This window comes from Brachypodium distachyon, chromosome 2 (assembly GCF_000005505.3).
Source record: "Brachypodium distachyon strain Bd21 chromosome 2, Brachypodium_distachyon_v3.0, whole genome shotgun sequence".
NCBI lineage: Eukaryota > Viridiplantae > Streptophyta > Magnoliopsida > Poales > Poaceae > Brachypodium > Brachypodium distachyon.
The window spans coordinates 49,684,898-49,701,053 of NC_016132.3; the positions used below are offsets into that span (position 1 = coordinate 49,684,898).

Sequence of the window (16,156 nt, forward strand, 5' to 3'; positions counted from 1 at the left end):
ACCGTCTGTTCTTGCATCCTTGTCCTTGGAAAGCCTGGAATACACAAGTCCAAGAATTGGCTTTTCCTACAGGATACAAATCATAAATGGAACTCAACACGAAGAAATTCCTTTCAGATTCACACGCACAGCACTTGGATCGGCCAGTCGATTCGCGTCCATCTTTTCATGCCAGAGACAATTATACAGTTCGTCTGGTTGTGGATCTCTCGCCCGAAATATCACGCCGGGGCCGACGCCGACAGGTCGCGGACACGGTACAGAGATAGAGACCCAATTCAAGAAGACATCGCACTCAAGACAGCGTATGCGACCCGGCTCGACTCGGCAGGCTGGCAAAGTTTCCAAGCCAAGGATTTTGGATTCTGGAAGCCGGAGATCGAAACGCCCGTCCGTCTGCCGTCCCGAGCCAGTAGTGATAGCCGAACGGTAGCCGGCCGTGGCCGGCGCGGAGGCGCGCGGCACGCGTCCCGCGGGGGGGGGGGGGGGGGGGGGGTGCGGGGGGCGGGTTGGATCGGCATCCGTGGCCTCGTGCATTTCTCCCCAACAACCACGCTTCGCCAACTTGCCAGTCCGCCGTCACTTGCCGTTAACTTGCGCGCCCCTGAAGGCCGTGCGATGCAACCTAACCCATCGATCTGTGCGTCACAGGTGACGAGGAATTTAAAAGGCTCTGAAAATGCCAAACCTTTCGCTGCTTTTTTCGCTGGAATCACATCATCTCGAACTGCTTCCGGTGGTGGTGGTGGCGCAGGCACAAAGAAAAGCGTTGGGTATGGCGAACGGACGCGACGGAATCGAGAGAGAGAGTAAAATAAGAAGCAAAGGCCACTCTTGAACAGTGAGACCCCATTGATCCAAAGCTTGCGGCTATGTACTACACCTCCAAATTACTCCGGGTAAAACTAGAACCGGGGCGGGAAAAGAAAAGAAAAGGGAAATGGAACAGGGAGCCAGGGAGGTGGCCGGTCAGGAGCATGGCGCCGTGGCAGCCAGGGCGAGCTCCCTCCGGCGGCCGAACACGATGGCGCACTCCGGGAGCTCGCCGAGCCCCGCGAACAGCGCGTCCTCCCCCTGCAGCTCGCGCTCCCACTCCTCCGGCGGCAGCAGCGGCGCCGCGTCGAACGCCGCCGGCACGTACTGCTGCGTCCGGTGCCACGTCGGGTACTGGTCGAACCAGCCGTAGTCGATGCTCTCCTCCTCTTCCGCTGCCGCAGCCGCCGTGATCGCCGCGGGATCGGCCAGACCGACGACGGGCTTCTGCTCCTGTTCCTGTTCCTGATCCTGCTCTTGCTCCAGCGTCGCTTCGGCCGGCTCTGTCTCAGGCTCGGCTAGCGGCTCGGGCTGGCAGTCCACGGGCGGCGTGTCAGGCTCAGCCTTGGGCGCCGTGAGCCCCCGGGGAGATGACTTGCCCGGTTGGCAGCTGCTCTTGGGCACCGGCCAGGGGTGGTTGTGATCGAAGGAGTAGGTGACGAGCAGCACGGTGGGGTCGGTGCGGCTGCGCTCCACCTGCTTCCTCGCCGGGCACCCCTTGGAGCTGCTGCAGCGGTAGTACCCCCTGAACACGCGACAGCAATTAACCGAAATTAGGCTAGTCCCCGTGCTTAAAACCTGATCTAATTCGCCGGAAATTACGGGCCCTGCGGATTAAGCTGGATAGGGTACGTGTACTTACCGAGGGTAAGGGGAGCCCTTGATGGGCTTCTGGCCGTACTTGCGCCAGGCCCACGAGTCCGGCGGCGGCGGGCCCTCGCCGTTCGCCCTGGCCCTGTCGCCGCACTCGGCAATCGGCACCGACACCACCCTCTTCTCCACGGATCTCCGGCTGCAATCGCGCATGAACAAACTCAATCCTCGGATCTCAACTAGGCAGAATCTCCAAGGGCACAACAACAAGGAACACAGATGATACCTGCGCTTGGGCGGTGGCAGCGGGGACGACGGCGAGGGGTGGTCGCGCTTATTGGGCCCTCCTCCGCCTGTCGGCGATTCCGCGTCGGCGGCGGCCTGCTCGTCGACGGAGTCCGCCCGCGGCGACTCCGTGCCCGTGCTGCAGTACCCGTCCTCGCCCGACATCGATCTCCACAGTCCCACCCCGGCCGCCTGCAGCCTAGGTATCCACGCCCGGCGTATACGGACGAACGGAGCGGGCTAGCCTAACCCTCCCAGCGGCTGTGGATAAAAAGCTCAAAGCAAACAAAACCGGCTCGCACTTTCCGAAAGCATATATATTTTCCTCTGCTCCACTCTCTGTGTGTGCGCGGCTTTGGCGATGATGATGATGATGATCACCGGCTACAACAAGTGTATCTGGATGAGGGGGGGAAAGGGGGAGGAGAGAGTGGTAGCAGTACAGTACAGGATCGAATGATGGGGGCGAGGATGGAAATGGTGGGGAGCAAATGGGGACGGATGGGTGCAGCTTTCAATGATCCGCCCTTTCTCTATACAATACCCCCGCGTGTCTGTCTGTATATGCGTGTGCGGATGCGTTAGTGGACGGTTTGTTTATGCCCAACGATGTTGCCATGGGGCGCGTAGAATTGGTGTTCGCATACGGAGGGCATACATACAAGTGAAAGGACGTGCCAACGCCCACAGCGTTTTCACTTCTTTTTTCTCGTAGTTGTACCGCGTCCGGGTTTTGGTTTTAGATTGGATCTCTCGCTTTCCGTTGTGGCGTATGGGAGGAGGAGAGCCGGAGGGAGAGCGGTGTTTTGGGGCCGGGGAGGCGATTAATCTATAGTGGAGGCTGCGATCGCGACCTCCTCCCTAACCGATCTGGCCAATCATGTCCGGGCTTTGCCTCCCCGTTTGTACACACATCTTTCGCGCATGTGCTTTGCTGCCTCGCATCAGCCGCCCGTGATCATGTACGTACGTACAGTTTGCGTGGTGCTTGATGGAGCGCTTTCCGTATGTCAGGTTTTCTAAATTCGCCAGCGAGATCCATCCCCATTCCCCAGCGTCGGATACTAATTGTACGGTCAAGATTGACCGATGTAGATCACTGCATATGTTTTTGGCATGCATCGCAAAACAGAGGATCTGATTCCGGCTTTTGCGTGGCATGCCAGGTGTTCTAGCTAGCCTCGACCTCGAATCATTGCAAAGTTAATCTGCTTCACCTAAAACCCATCTTGTCCAATGTTACAAGTACGTGTACGCGTAGATTACCTGCCCCCGTTCACGTACGTGTACTTGGTAGTAGTAGTAGTAGAACGTGGCGAGATCCCTCACATCGTGCCAAGGTTCATCCACCAATTAATGAACCATGTGGCTCTCACTAGGAAACTGCGATGAGCACTTGTACTTTAATTTCATCCTGACACTGCTCGCTACACCGTCAGTAGGTTACTCCACCTCGCGGTATCTTTACACGGGCTCCTCTCTGAATTTCCCAATCTCTGTCTGACACGAAAGCTTTTGTTAATCTTGGCGTGGGTATTGTATTGCTGCGTTGCCAGTTTAACCAATCGGGTACGGCGTACCTCGGAAATAAAAAAGGTGGAGAGTAGAGTACAGATGCACAGGATAATCAATTGTACCAGAGGTATTCAGAGACAGGGTACTGGAAAGTGGCCCCGGGTATTCAGCGCGATCGAGCTGGAATTTGTTTCCCCCCGCGGAATGCGTACCCACGTGCAGCATCCTCTCTCGGCGTCACGTGGAGACTGTTTCCTCGTGTCTCAGATGATGGCATCTACTAGAACGCTTTGGCCTTTTTATTCAGGCCTCGTCTCGCGAGTGATGATACTCTTTTGGCGCCGTACAGATTTGCAAACAGAAGTAGTCCAGACTCCAAACTGTGCCTTTGTTGTTTCGTCCGTGCGGGTGGGGATCATGATAAACTCTCCACGCTGGAGTATACCACAACAATGGTACTCCCCCCGCAGAAAAGAAAACAGACCCCGAAAAGAAAACTGACAAAGTGTCTACTCTATCTATCCTAAAAAAACAGAAAACAGATCACAACGCACTGATTGTCACTTCAGCTGGCTAAGCACATGAGCATGTATGGGGGCAGCTAAGACTGCAGCTTGCTAGGGCAAAAAAGGGAATTAAATATAACCCCGTGCGTGACCACGACTCCATGAAACCAAATCCCTTAATCAAACGCCATTACGCCAGACAGTACCGGTAGTTTAATTCACCAGAGGCAGCCGAGCCGGCCCTCCTCCATCTTATCCTCTTCTTCCATCACGCGGGGCCTACTGATCCGGCTAGCGGAAGTACTCCCACGGCCATGCGGTTCTTCCCCCACGAGGCCACGAAGCAAAGGTTTCTTCCCGTGCATGCATCAATGGTTTAGCGAAGCTACCGACGTGCCTTTGGTCTCGTGGTCCGTGTTAACAATTCGATCAGAGATATACTACACCGTAAAACAAATCTGATTGGGAGTACTCCCGTACGTAAATCATATCAGAAGTAATGCAGGGCATCACGCGATCTCTTGACGGTGCCGATCTGTACGTATGCAGACCGTTTCTTGCTCCGTATTTGCCGATGGAATCAAGGAAGGGCCTAGAACGAAGAAGGTGGCGGGCGGCATCGGTTCATCAGTCGACCAATAATCCCAATCAGTCTTGATAAAAGAAATTGTTGATTTGGAGGTTACGTCGCTATGGATCAGCAGGGTAATAATGCCTAGTTGGATTTGCATCACCAAACCCTTATAGTACTAATTAGTTTAGAGTTCTTGACTCGTTCTTGGCGAAGGAGATAAATATCTCGGTGGACTACCCATTTGCATTGTCAAATGACGGACTGTGTCTTGAGAGTAAAATACTGGTGTTAAGAAGCAAGGCTCGTGAAGACACGGCAGGAAATATACTTAGATCTGAAGGCCACGGACTGTGGCGGCTTACATGAAAGACGTTGGGATCTCAGAAAATCAAAGTATCAAACATGCAAGGTACTGTAACGGGAATTAAATTAGTGATTTAGTGGATGTATGTGCAGTTGCTCTTTTGTTTTCTGGTTTTTTTTCCACGAACCATGTTCTCCTAATCAGAGTGGCCTAGCTAGAATAGGACAGCGAGACGCCAAGCAGCAATTAAGCCTGAAGAAAGAAAGAAAAAAATCGTGCCCACTACGAACAAGGCAGCAGGGAGAAGAAAAATGGGGCGCTAATTATTCCGCGGGGGCAGGTGAAACGGGAAGACGGACGCAATAGGCGTCCTCCTCGCGACCGCGACAGACAGACAGACAGACCCGGCGCGCCCAAGCTGCTGTTGCTCGCAGCGGCGCGTGCGCGGAAGCTTCGTCCGCGTGCACGGACAAGAACCGGTTTCACATCACCCGCACGCGCAAGATACTGTGAGGACGGACAGTGAGGTGAGATGGGAAACGGCGTTTTTTTGCGTTGCAAACTTGCAAGTTGCAGCAGGAAGGAGGGGGAAACTCCACACGCGCTTGAATTCGGGCGGGTTTTGGGTCCTGGCGCCTGATTTTTTTTCCCAGCCCCGACGAGTAATTAGTTACACGTCGAGGATAGCTTTGAAAAAAATGATGGGATGGGTTGGGGGTGGGATTATCAGGTGTGTGCCATTGCTTGCTAGCTTTACCTGGCAATACCCATATTGTAATCTCTGGAAACACAACAGTTCCTGCCTGCCTGCCGCGGGCTGATAATGACATGGATGCATCATGCTGCCCTTTCTTTTTTGTTCTCCTTTGACATTGTTTGGCTTGATTCCAGCTATTAAATAAATCGATGAAGAACAATCTTATCCGACTTGTTCTGAGTTCCAATTGCTGGCGTTATGGTTGGCCTTTATTTATTTATTTTATATATGTGGCAGGAAGAATAGTAGGGGCGCTCAAGTTAGAAGTAACAACAAGCTCCTTCGTTTCTAATGAAAATTTGGCTGCGCGCGGACGTGATCGAGGAAGAGTGGCAGAGCACGAAGACTTGAATGTGTCACCGCTATGTTTATGTTGGAAACTTGGAAAATTGGTCGTGCACTGTCCGCCTGAATGTATTTGCCTATATCATCTGAAAGACTGAAAAGGCAGCATGATTCCTGTTACTGATTCAGACCTCCGGTTGGTCTCCCTCCCGCTGTGTTATCGAATGTCCATTACACTTTACACATATTCTGTGAGGATAAAATGTACTGTACTATGGCAGTTCACTCGTTAAAAAGACGGCCACTGGTCCTGACTGTAACACTACCATTCATAAAATGGAAGCCAGAAGATTTTTAATTTTTTTTAGCGAAGAAGCCAGAAGATAAAGAGGACAACAAAAGAAACAGTTTGTATTCTAGAATCGGTTTATGGAAGCGACAAATTGCTGGCCCAGGAGCCATTTGTTGGGCTAATTGGAGGCTGCGAAATGCAGGCCACAGTTAGTCTGCTCTGCCGATAATTGCGCAGTTTCCCTAATTGGACGAGTTTGGGCCGTCCCATGTATATATGTAACGGGCTTATAGAAGGTGCCTGGAAGCTACTCTCTTTTGTCAACTCAAGTGGCCCAAGTCTGGTTCCCAGCAAAAAACAAAAAGTTGCTCAAGTCTGGAAGAAGTTTCGAAAGGAAAAATGAAAGAGGCCATGGGCCAGGGTCAGCTTTGCTTTGTTGGTTACTCACGATCGAAGACGATCTTTTGGACTGATTGTGAGCTTGTGCCCGCTACAGCTACTGCGCTGGATAACGTAGTCCAAGCTAGTTTCCCAAAATTTCCCTTAAAAAAAATTAGTTTCCCAAAAAGAAAAGGCAAAGAAAACGTAGTACAAGCTCGATTTGAGTCGTTACGTTACCGAGTTCAAAATTAAATTCAGCTTGACTCGAGTAGCTCATGAGTTAATTCGTTGGACACGTTAATAAAATTGGGCATGCAATCTCTATAAATCTGACTATCTCGTATGTACCGCATTACATTACATATCACAATCTCAAGAATTTGGACTAGAAACGTGACAAGAAATCAGGAACAGAGGAAGTAGGAACTAGCATGATGTACAGTAATTCCATTTTACCCCCTTCCCTCAACTATTGTCAAAGTCCAAATGTAACCCTAAACTCTAAAACCAGGTAAGTTTTACCCCCTCAACTTCTCGTACCGTTTACTAGTACCACCAAATTTGTTTTCACATAGATTTCCCTGGTTTTAGCTGCCACGCTGGTGAAGGATTGACTCCGGCCATCTTCTTCTCCCCCGCGCGGTGTTGTTCTGCCACCAAGAGGCTGGTCCTTTTTTGTCGAATGATCTGGTTCTTGCGTGAGTGCCCCCGCCCCCCCACCCCACCCCCCACACTACCTGCAAGAACCCTAGAGCCGCAACACAGCAAGTTGGTCGATTCGGCACTGGTGGTGGCCATTGAGCACGGCGGTTGGTCGATTCAGCACTGGCAGCGGCGCCGGCAATTCAGCAGCAGCAACTCCCGCTCTTCCCCTCCTGCAGCAGGTTGGGGAAAAGAACCGAGAGAGAGAGAGCGGGAGAGTGTGTGTGTGTGTGTGTGTGTGTGTGTGTGAGAGAGAGAGAGAGAGAGAGAGAGGGGGGGAGGTGAGGAGGGGGGGAGGGAAGGAAGAGAAGGCATTTGCCGGCATGGCGGTCAAGCCAGGTCAAGGTGCCAACGCTACGGCCAAAACCAAGTAAATTGAGGGGAAACAGGTCCGGGGGTATAGGTGAATGGTATGACAAGTCGGGAGGGGGGGTATTTTGCCTGTGGTTTTAGAGTTTAGGGTTAGATTTGGACTTTGCCAATAGTTGAGGGGGGGAGGGGGGGTTTGTTAAAATAGAGTTACTTTTTTTCTCTAGAATACAAAATAGAGTTACTTCATGTACAAATAATTCAAATGTACCCACATGTTCTCACTCTCGAGCTTTAATTGGTATAAGGATTATTGATGCTTGATGGTACAAAGATGAAGAGTGCGTATAAGGTCTTTTAAGAGAAGGTTGTCGTATACTCAATAGAATTGACACAACAGTGTTTTTTGAATAGTTCCGGTCGCCTCGTTGGAGCACGACCTACTCCTACGTTGGAAGAGGTATCGAGGGGACTGTTAGCCGGGCATTTTTGAGTAACTTATCAAGTGACCTTTCGGAGCCCTTTTGAGATCGGATGGAACGGGTCTGCTAGAGAAACGAGGTAAGTATACTCTCTGCATTCTAAGTCGATCCCTCGAGCTCGAGTCTCACTTGAACGTGTATTTCCGAAAAATTGAAACTGCGAAACTCTAACGCTATTCACTTGGGTTTATTCAAATGAGATTAAATTGTTACATGACAACTGACCATGGAAATGCATGGTCACTCATGAAACTGTAACCACACACTCTTTGCAACCACGTGAACTTCAAGTACCAGGACACAGACTGCACACCATGAAAACTGAAAAAAGTGCCGCAAAATTCATTCTCCACGGAGCACAGGTCTCCTGCTGAAGCTATTCTCTCGGCCCTCGCCGTGGTGACTCGCGAGTCCGAAAACGGGCTGTCATCTCAAACAAGAGCGACGCCTCAACGCGAGCGATTTCTTCCATCTTTCTTCAGTTCTTGCTCTCACCGTCCTGAGGGACCCACCCCACCACACCCCCGTTTCACCAACCGGCGCCCCCGACCTCCGACCCTCCCGCCTTGCAGCTCACGCCCCTCCTCGCCGCGGTCACCTTCGCTTCGAAACCCCGCAAAAATCCCGCGAGAAACATCTGCCGCACGCCGCCCCCCTCTTCCTCCCATCCCATGCCCGCTCAGGCGCCCAACCCTTTGCTTCCATTCTTTCCATCCTCCACCCGCCGGTACGATGCCGACGCCCCAACCCCACACCCACCGGCCTCCTGCCAGCGCCACACCACCGCGCGGCTATGGCTATATCACCACGCATCCAACCTCCGGCACGCTTAGCCTCTCCCTCCCTCCCTCTCTCACTCCCCCCCTACCCGTTCGCCCGCTGCCGCTCGCGATACCCCGGAGCCGCGTTGGGGGAGCGGGCGAGTAGTGCGCGCACGGAGGGAGAGCCATGATGGAGTCGGGGACCCATCATCCCTGCGCGGCCTGCGGGGACGACGCGCGCGCCGCCTGCCGCGCCTGCAGCTACGCGCTCTGCAGGGCGTGCCTCGACGAGGATGCCGCCGAGGGCCGCACCGTCTGTGCACGCTGCGGCGGGGAGTACGCCGCATTCGACACAGGTGCGTGTTTCTTAAGATGGCTTTTTGGGGAGAGAAGAAATTAGCAGTTTCGAGGGGCTTTGCTCTGATGGTGATGGCATTGCTCTCTGTTCCAGCGCATGGCAAGGCGAGCGCCGTGGAGGAGAAGGAGGAGGAGGTGGAGGACCACCACGCCGCCGAAGGTCTGCGTGGGCGGGTCACCATCGCCAGCCAACTCAGCGATCGCCAGGTGAAGTCATTTATTCCTGCAATTTGTCATAGCTCTCCTTCTCCAGCAAGGGGAATTCCGACAGTTTTGACAATGTTGGATGGGATTTTGCTGCAACAGGATGAAGTAAGCCATGCCAGGACCATGAGCAGCATGTCGGGAGTTGGGAGTGGTAGGCATGCTCGTCTCTGTTAGTTGTGTTTTTCCCTCACTTGATATCACTCGAGTACTGAAATTTCTCCTCTCACTCTTGATTTGAAGAATTAAACGATGAATCTGGGAAGCCCATCTGGAAGAACAGGGTTGATAGCTGGAAGGAGAAGAAGAATGAGAAGAAAGCCTCAGCGAAAAAGGCTGCGGCCAAAGCACAAGTTCCGCCTGTGGAAGAACAGATCATGGATGAAAAGGAGTAAGAAATGAGCTTACCCTTTTATATATGTTTGTCTGTATACTTTTTAAAATGGAAATTGTTGTAAGGGTTGGTTGATCCTTTTCGGTATTAATCATAACCTTTATAAACTAGATCGGTCATACTAAATATGTGCTCTAGATGAACTAGATGCCAGTGGCGTTTAAAACTGACTTTGATGTTCATGCAATGCAATTGCTACCTTTCAAGATTCAAAATATGAACTTCTATATTCTCGCGCACTTGAAGCAAAAAACTTAAGCTAAATAGGAATTCCACTTCATATATCATTAACAGGCTTGGTTTAGACATAAGCCATGGCTTCAGTCTGGTACTTAGCTTGGTCTATAACCAAACGCCCTTTTCTAAGATGTGGATGCAATATGTTCAGCTTTTCTATTGTCATACAGCATAGCCTGGGACATTTTTGAACTTCACTTATATTGTATCATAATATACCAGAATCTCGATTTCAGAATTTCTTTTTACTTTTTTTTAAGTAGAATTTCTTGTTACTAGTGTTGATTTAATTTTTATATGCTTTAAATTTATTGTAACACCAAGCTATTTTGCAGTTTGACAGATGCATACGAGCCACTATCTCGAATCATCCCTATATCGAAAAACAAGCTTACACCTTACAGGGCAGTCATCATTATGCGGTTGGTAGTTCTCGGGCTCTTCTTTCACTACCGTATCACCAACCCTGTCTACAGCGCCTTTGGTCTCTGGCTAACTTCAGTGATATGTGAGATCTGGTTCGGTTTCTCTTGGATCTTGGATCAATTCCCCAAGTGGTATCCTATCAATCGAGAGACCTATGTTGATAGGCTGATTGCACGGTATGCTGGCTCGTAGCACGCACCAAAACTGTTTATATATCAGTAAGCCCAAGCACTGGTATCTAATCAATTTCATCATTCGTGTGTGTTACAGATATGGAGACGGAGAAGATTCTGGGTTAGCACCTGTGGATTTCTTTGTCAGTACAGTGGATCCATTGAAAGAGCCTCCACTGATCACTGCAAACACTGTGCTGTCCATTCTTGCGGTAGACTATCCTGTTGAGAAGATTTCGTGCTATGTCTCTGACGATGGATCTTCTATGCTGACATTTGAATCACTTGCTGAAACTGCGGAATTTGCAAGGAGATGGGTTCCATTTTGCAAGAAGTACTCCATTGAGCCACGAACCCCTGAGTTCTACTTCTCACAGAAGATTGACTACTTGAAGGACAAAATTCACCCGTCTTTCGTCAAGGAGCGTAGGGCTATGAAGGTAGGTCTCGATTGCACTACTGGAGAATTCCCTTTTTTTGGCAGATTACTTTTGTGGTTGGTTATGTAAAGAAAAACTTTTACATGCAGAGGGATTATGAAGAGTACAAGGTGAGGATAAATGCTTTGGTTGCCAAGGCTCAGAAGACACCTGAGGAAGGTTGGGTCATGCAGGATGGGACACCATGGCCTGGGAACAATCCTCGTGACCACCCTGGCATGATTCAGGTAATTTGCTTCTCATTAAATATCAATCTAGAAATTTATGGTCATATGGGTCAATCTTTTCTTTAGACTATATGAAGCAATGCTTGGCAGTAATTGCAAGTTCATACCTGATGCATCAGAAGTTTTATAGTTATTATACAGAAATTTATGCTGCCACACTTTAAAGTTCTCTCTATACATAATGCATTTCTCTTTCATAGTAAGATATGTGCTAACTATTTTTATCTATGTCCTAGTTAATTGCCCAGGGCCTAAAATATTCCATTATTTTTGTTCAACACACATTTAGTTATCAATATGTGGAATATCCTCATTGAACTTGTATCATTAGGTCAGATCGCAGTTACATCATTAAGAGGAAGTCATAGTCCTGCAGATGTATTAACTAATTGAGTCAAGTGCTTTGTTCTATGGAATATGGAATTGACACTTCCGTAATTTGATGCTTGCTGATCCTTCCTAGAAAGCCTATTCATGAAACTTACACTTCCAATATTCCTGGCTTCTGTTCACAGGTTTTCCTTGGTGAGACTGGTGCTCGCGACTTCGATGGAAATGAGCTTCCTCGGCTAGTGTATGTGTCAAGAGAGAAAAGACCAGGATATCAGCACCACAAGAAGGCAGGGGCTATGAATGCTCTGGTAAATACTTCTTTAGAGAGAATTATCCTTTTTGTTTGTTACAATTCAACAAAGTTACCTTGAATATTAAATTACTGAACAATTCTCTAATTTGGCAGGTCCGAGTGTCTGCTGTTCTGACAAATGCTCCCTACATTCTTAACCTTGACTGTGATCACTATGTTAACAACAGCAAAGCTGTTCGTGAAGCGATGTGCTTCATGATGGACCCTTCTGTTGGTAGAGATATTTGCTATGTCCAATTCCCACAGAGGTTCGATGGCATTGATCGCAGTGATCGTTATGCCAATAGGAACGTCGTGTTCTTCGATGTAAGTTTTAATTCAGTGATGCCGTATTGCATCTTAATTATATTTACTCACTTATATGTTCATACTTATCATGCACAGGTTAACATGAAAGGGCTTGATGGCATCCAAGGACCAGTTTATGTGGGAACTGGTTGTTGTTTCTATAGGCAAGCACTCTATGGTTACGGGCCACCATCTTTGCCTGCTCTTCCAAAGTCTTCGGCCTGTTCATGGTGCTGCTGTTGCTGTCCCAAGAAAAAGGTTGAAAAAACTGAGAAGGAAATGCACAGAGACTCCCGACGAGAAGACCTTGAGTCTGCCATTTTCAATCTACGGGAAATTGACAGTAAGTGCATAAACCGTGTTGTATAGAATATTCTAAATCTTCAAGAATTGTGTGTTCGTAATAATGTGGTTGCTTTTGCAGACTATGACGAGTATGAACGGTCCATGCTGATCTCCCAGATGAGCTTCGAGAAGTCGTTTGGGCAGTCTTCAGTATTCATTGAATCAACTCTTATGGAGAACGGGGGTGTTCCTGAGTCTGCAGACCCATCTACACTGATCAAAGAAGCCATCCATGTCATTAGTTGTGGATACGAAGAGAAAACTGAATGGGGAAAAGAGGTGTGGTTCTTCTCAGATTCTGTCTTTTGTTAACGTACATGATAATAGATTGAATAGCTTTGGTCTGTTCATTAGGCATGAGTTCATGACTAGTTGTTTCTGCTTTCGTATCAGATTGGTTGGATCTATGGTTCAGTTACAGAGGATATTCTGACTGGGTTTAAGATGCATTGCCGTGGCTGGCGATCCATCTACTGCATGCCGATAAGACCCGCATTCAAGGGGTCAGCCCCAATCAACCTTTCTGATCGTCTGCACCAGGTTCTCCGGTGGGCTCTTGGTTCCGTCGAGATCTTCCTCAGCCGGCACTGCCCGTTGTGGTATGGCTATGGAGGTGGCCGTCTGAGATGGCTCCAGAGGCTGTCGTACATCAACACCATCGTCTACCCGTTCACCTCTCTTCCTCTCGTTGCATACTGCTGCCTGCCCGCCATTTGCTTGCTCACCGGCAAATTCATCATTCCGATAGTAAGATTCCTGGCGACATTATATAAAGCTTTTGGCATTGGATTCTCATGGCTAGCTTTGTTTAATGAACTAACGTTGTTCACTTGGCGTTAATTCAGCTCTCAAATGCTGCAACAATATACTTTCTTGGCCTCTTCACCTCCATCATCCTGACAAGTGTGCTGGAGCTGCGGTGGAGTGGCATTGGCATCGAGGACTGGTGGCGCAACGAGCAGTTCTGGGTCATTGGTGGCGTTTCTGCTCACCTGTTCGCCGTGTTCCAGGGTATCCTGAAGATGGTGATCGGGCTGGACACCAACTTCACGGTCACGGCCAAGGCAGCAGAGGACGGCGATTTCGGTGAGCTGTATGTGTTCAAGTGGACAACGGTGCTAATCCCACCGACAACCATCCTGGTGCTCAACCTTGTCGGCGTGGTGGCCGGGTTCTCTGACGCACTCAACAGTGGATACGAGTCATGGGGTCCACTATTCGGCAAGGTGTTCTTCGCCATGTGGGTGATTATGCACCTGTACCCGTTCCTCAAGGGTCTCATGGGCCGCCAGAACCGGACACCCACCATCGTCATACTCTGGTCTGTCCTGCTGGCCTCAGTCTTCTCCCTGCTCTGGGTCAAGATCGACCCCTTCGTCAGCGGTGCCGAGACTGAGAGCACCGGGGCCTGCAGCTCCATCGACTGCTGAGGGGCATCACAGGGGTGTGGCGGCGATGTTTTGCCGGTACTGCAAATGTGTGTATCTGATCAACATGAAGACATTCGGTTTCCTCTCAGGCCTTTCTCCGCAACCTGTGAGGTGATGTAGATGGAGTAATATTTTGCATCTGTCTGTGTTATTCAAAGTTTTGATGTTGATTTCGCTGGAATTATGAGCTGGCACTGTTGAAGTTTGTATAAATCGTACTTGTAGAAAAGGGGGAAATGAAATGATACATTTTTTTTGGCGGGGAAATGATACATTTTCAGTCAAAATAGAAGATGGAAATCACATCAGTGGAACTTGACATTGGATAGGAGTGATGATTATGTTCTATGCCCTGACTATACGCAAGTTAATTCGTCCACTAGCCCTCTTGCAGGTTGCAGCACAGAAGATATATTTTCCATCACGCTGAATTGAGCTAATAACCAAAACGAGTACGAATAACACGAGGCGAGATGTCATAATCTAGCACGACCTTTCCAGCCTCAGCTTTACGACTAACGTTTTCCTCACTACAAACATCAGATCGGGGATGCTAGTTTTTCTGCATTCGTCCATGAAAAGCAGCACCCAAGAGGCGACTAACGCAGCGGCCCCGCCTCAAACCTTTTCCAGGCCTCAACATCAAACGTCGCTACCTAATTTGCCATGATACACGAAGACATGGACTCAGCGGAAAAAGAAAAGAGATCAGTAACCCTTTTCTGTCAACACGCAAGAAATGCGGATGTACGCCGTGGCTAAATGATGCCTACGCGCACTGAGGGAGCCTATTAGCTACGTCTCGAAACCAGATCGAGTACTAGCGCCTTCATACTACTTATGGACTGCAATGTATACTTAGCTGGAGTGATCTGCATCGGCCAGCCCGGCCATTGGTGGGTCTTGATTGCTCCAAGTCTCCAACGCAGCGGCATAAGTGGGGAATATAATCGAGCCTTCGTACGTGTGGTGCTTGTGCAATTAATCATGGGCGCTCATTAGGACGGCGATCCTATCATTCCATTCCATCGGCAATTTGCCATCAGAAACGTGGGCAATGTGAAACGACACACTGTATGCTTCCTTCAGCGGCGGGGAATTATATCCAGTACTAGCAGAGTGTCCGTGCGTTGCTACGGAATAATTTTTTTCGTGCGGAAGATTCGTTTCGTGTGAGGGCTGAGGAGGATGGGAGCTTGCACTCGTGTCAGCGCGGGAGATCGAGAGGAGGGGGCTTGCGCTGAGGATGGACGAAGACGGACGGTTTCAGGACTTGGGGTATTAGGTGGCATATTAGACGTAATTTCAGTGAGCTGACGTACCGCGACAGCGACGTCCGTAACATCACCACCAACTCCAATTTGTTATATTGGTATAGATAATTAAGATCATCAGCTACCCAGAAAAAAAAAAGATCAGCTGCACTACACATAAGTTAGCAGTAAGAGTAAATTATAGAGAACCACTGTTTTTGGGGCAGTCGTATCGCTAAACCACACTTAGCGCAACACCGTTTGCAGAACCACACATTTTGAGACAGTTTGTCTCAAGTAGCCAGAAACCGGGTGGTTTGGTTGTTTCACATGTTTCCTTACAGGTGGGTCCAACATGTCAGATGCCATGTTGGCATCGACTCGACCCGACCGGACCCGTTAACCCACGATTAAACCCCCCGGCCCCCTTCTCCTTCCCGCAGTTCACAGTTTTCCCCACTTGTAAACAATTACATGGCATCCGACAAGTGGACCCTAACTATAAGGAATCATGTGAAACCGTCAAACCATCTGGTTTCGGGCTACTTGAGACAAACTGCTTCAAAATGTGTGGTTCTGCGAATGGTTTTGCGATAAGTGTGGTCCAATGATACATCTGTCCTAAAAACTGTGATTCTTTGAAATTTACTCTAGCAGTAACGTTCCACTATACCACTCTCGCGATAAGTTTGCTGTACCTTTACAACTTTGTATGAGTGTATACAATACAATTACTACTCCCTCTACTCTAATTTATAAGACGTTTGCAAGTCGTGACAGATGGCCTACAATTGTTTTTTTAAGGCGAAAGACTGTAGGCAAAAATGCCTACAATCATGTATTGATAAAAAAAAGACTGTACAAAAAGTAAGATTACATGTCTGTCTAAAATTTGAAAGCCAAGTGGCAAAAGCAGCATAGTTCTATCTTTTTGCCCTATAGCCTACAATTGTAACC

The 16,156-nt window shown here is 49.1% G+C and overlaps 2 protein-coding genes across 2 annotated transcripts; one reads left to right on the forward strand and one right to left on the reverse strand.

Moving 5' to 3' along the window:
• Positions 1-810: 810 nt before the first annotated feature.
• Positions 811-2,620, reverse strand: LOC100837685 (probable WRKY transcription factor 65). The gene is made up of 3 exons (XM_003569769.4): positions 1,913-2,620; positions 1,676-1,825; positions 811-1,558 (listed from the first exon to the last, which is right to left on the reverse strand). Exons 1-3 carry the CDS (start codon positions 2,074-2,076, stop codon positions 970-972), a joined length of 903 nt encoding a protein of 300 aa, XP_003569817.1. The 5' UTR covers positions 2,077-2,620; the 3' UTR covers positions 811-969.
• Positions 2,621-8,836: 6,216 nt separating this feature from the next.
• On the forward strand, positions 8,837-14,235 carry LOC100837994 (cellulose synthase A catalytic subunit 4 [UDP-forming]). Its single transcript, XM_003569770.4, has 13 exons — positions 8,837-9,135; positions 9,231-9,343; positions 9,443-9,494; positions 9,584-9,731; positions 10,307-10,573; positions 10,668-11,010; positions 11,100-11,237; positions 11,753-11,878; positions 11,977-12,189; positions 12,268-12,514; positions 12,596-12,795; positions 12,910-13,263; positions 13,362-14,235. Exons 1-13 carry the CDS (start codon positions 8,967-8,969, stop codon positions 13,944-13,946), a joined length of 2,955 nt encoding a protein of 984 aa, XP_003569818.1. The 5' UTR covers positions 8,837-8,966; the 3' UTR covers positions 13,947-14,235.
• Positions 14,236-16,156: the final 1,921 nt, after the last annotated feature.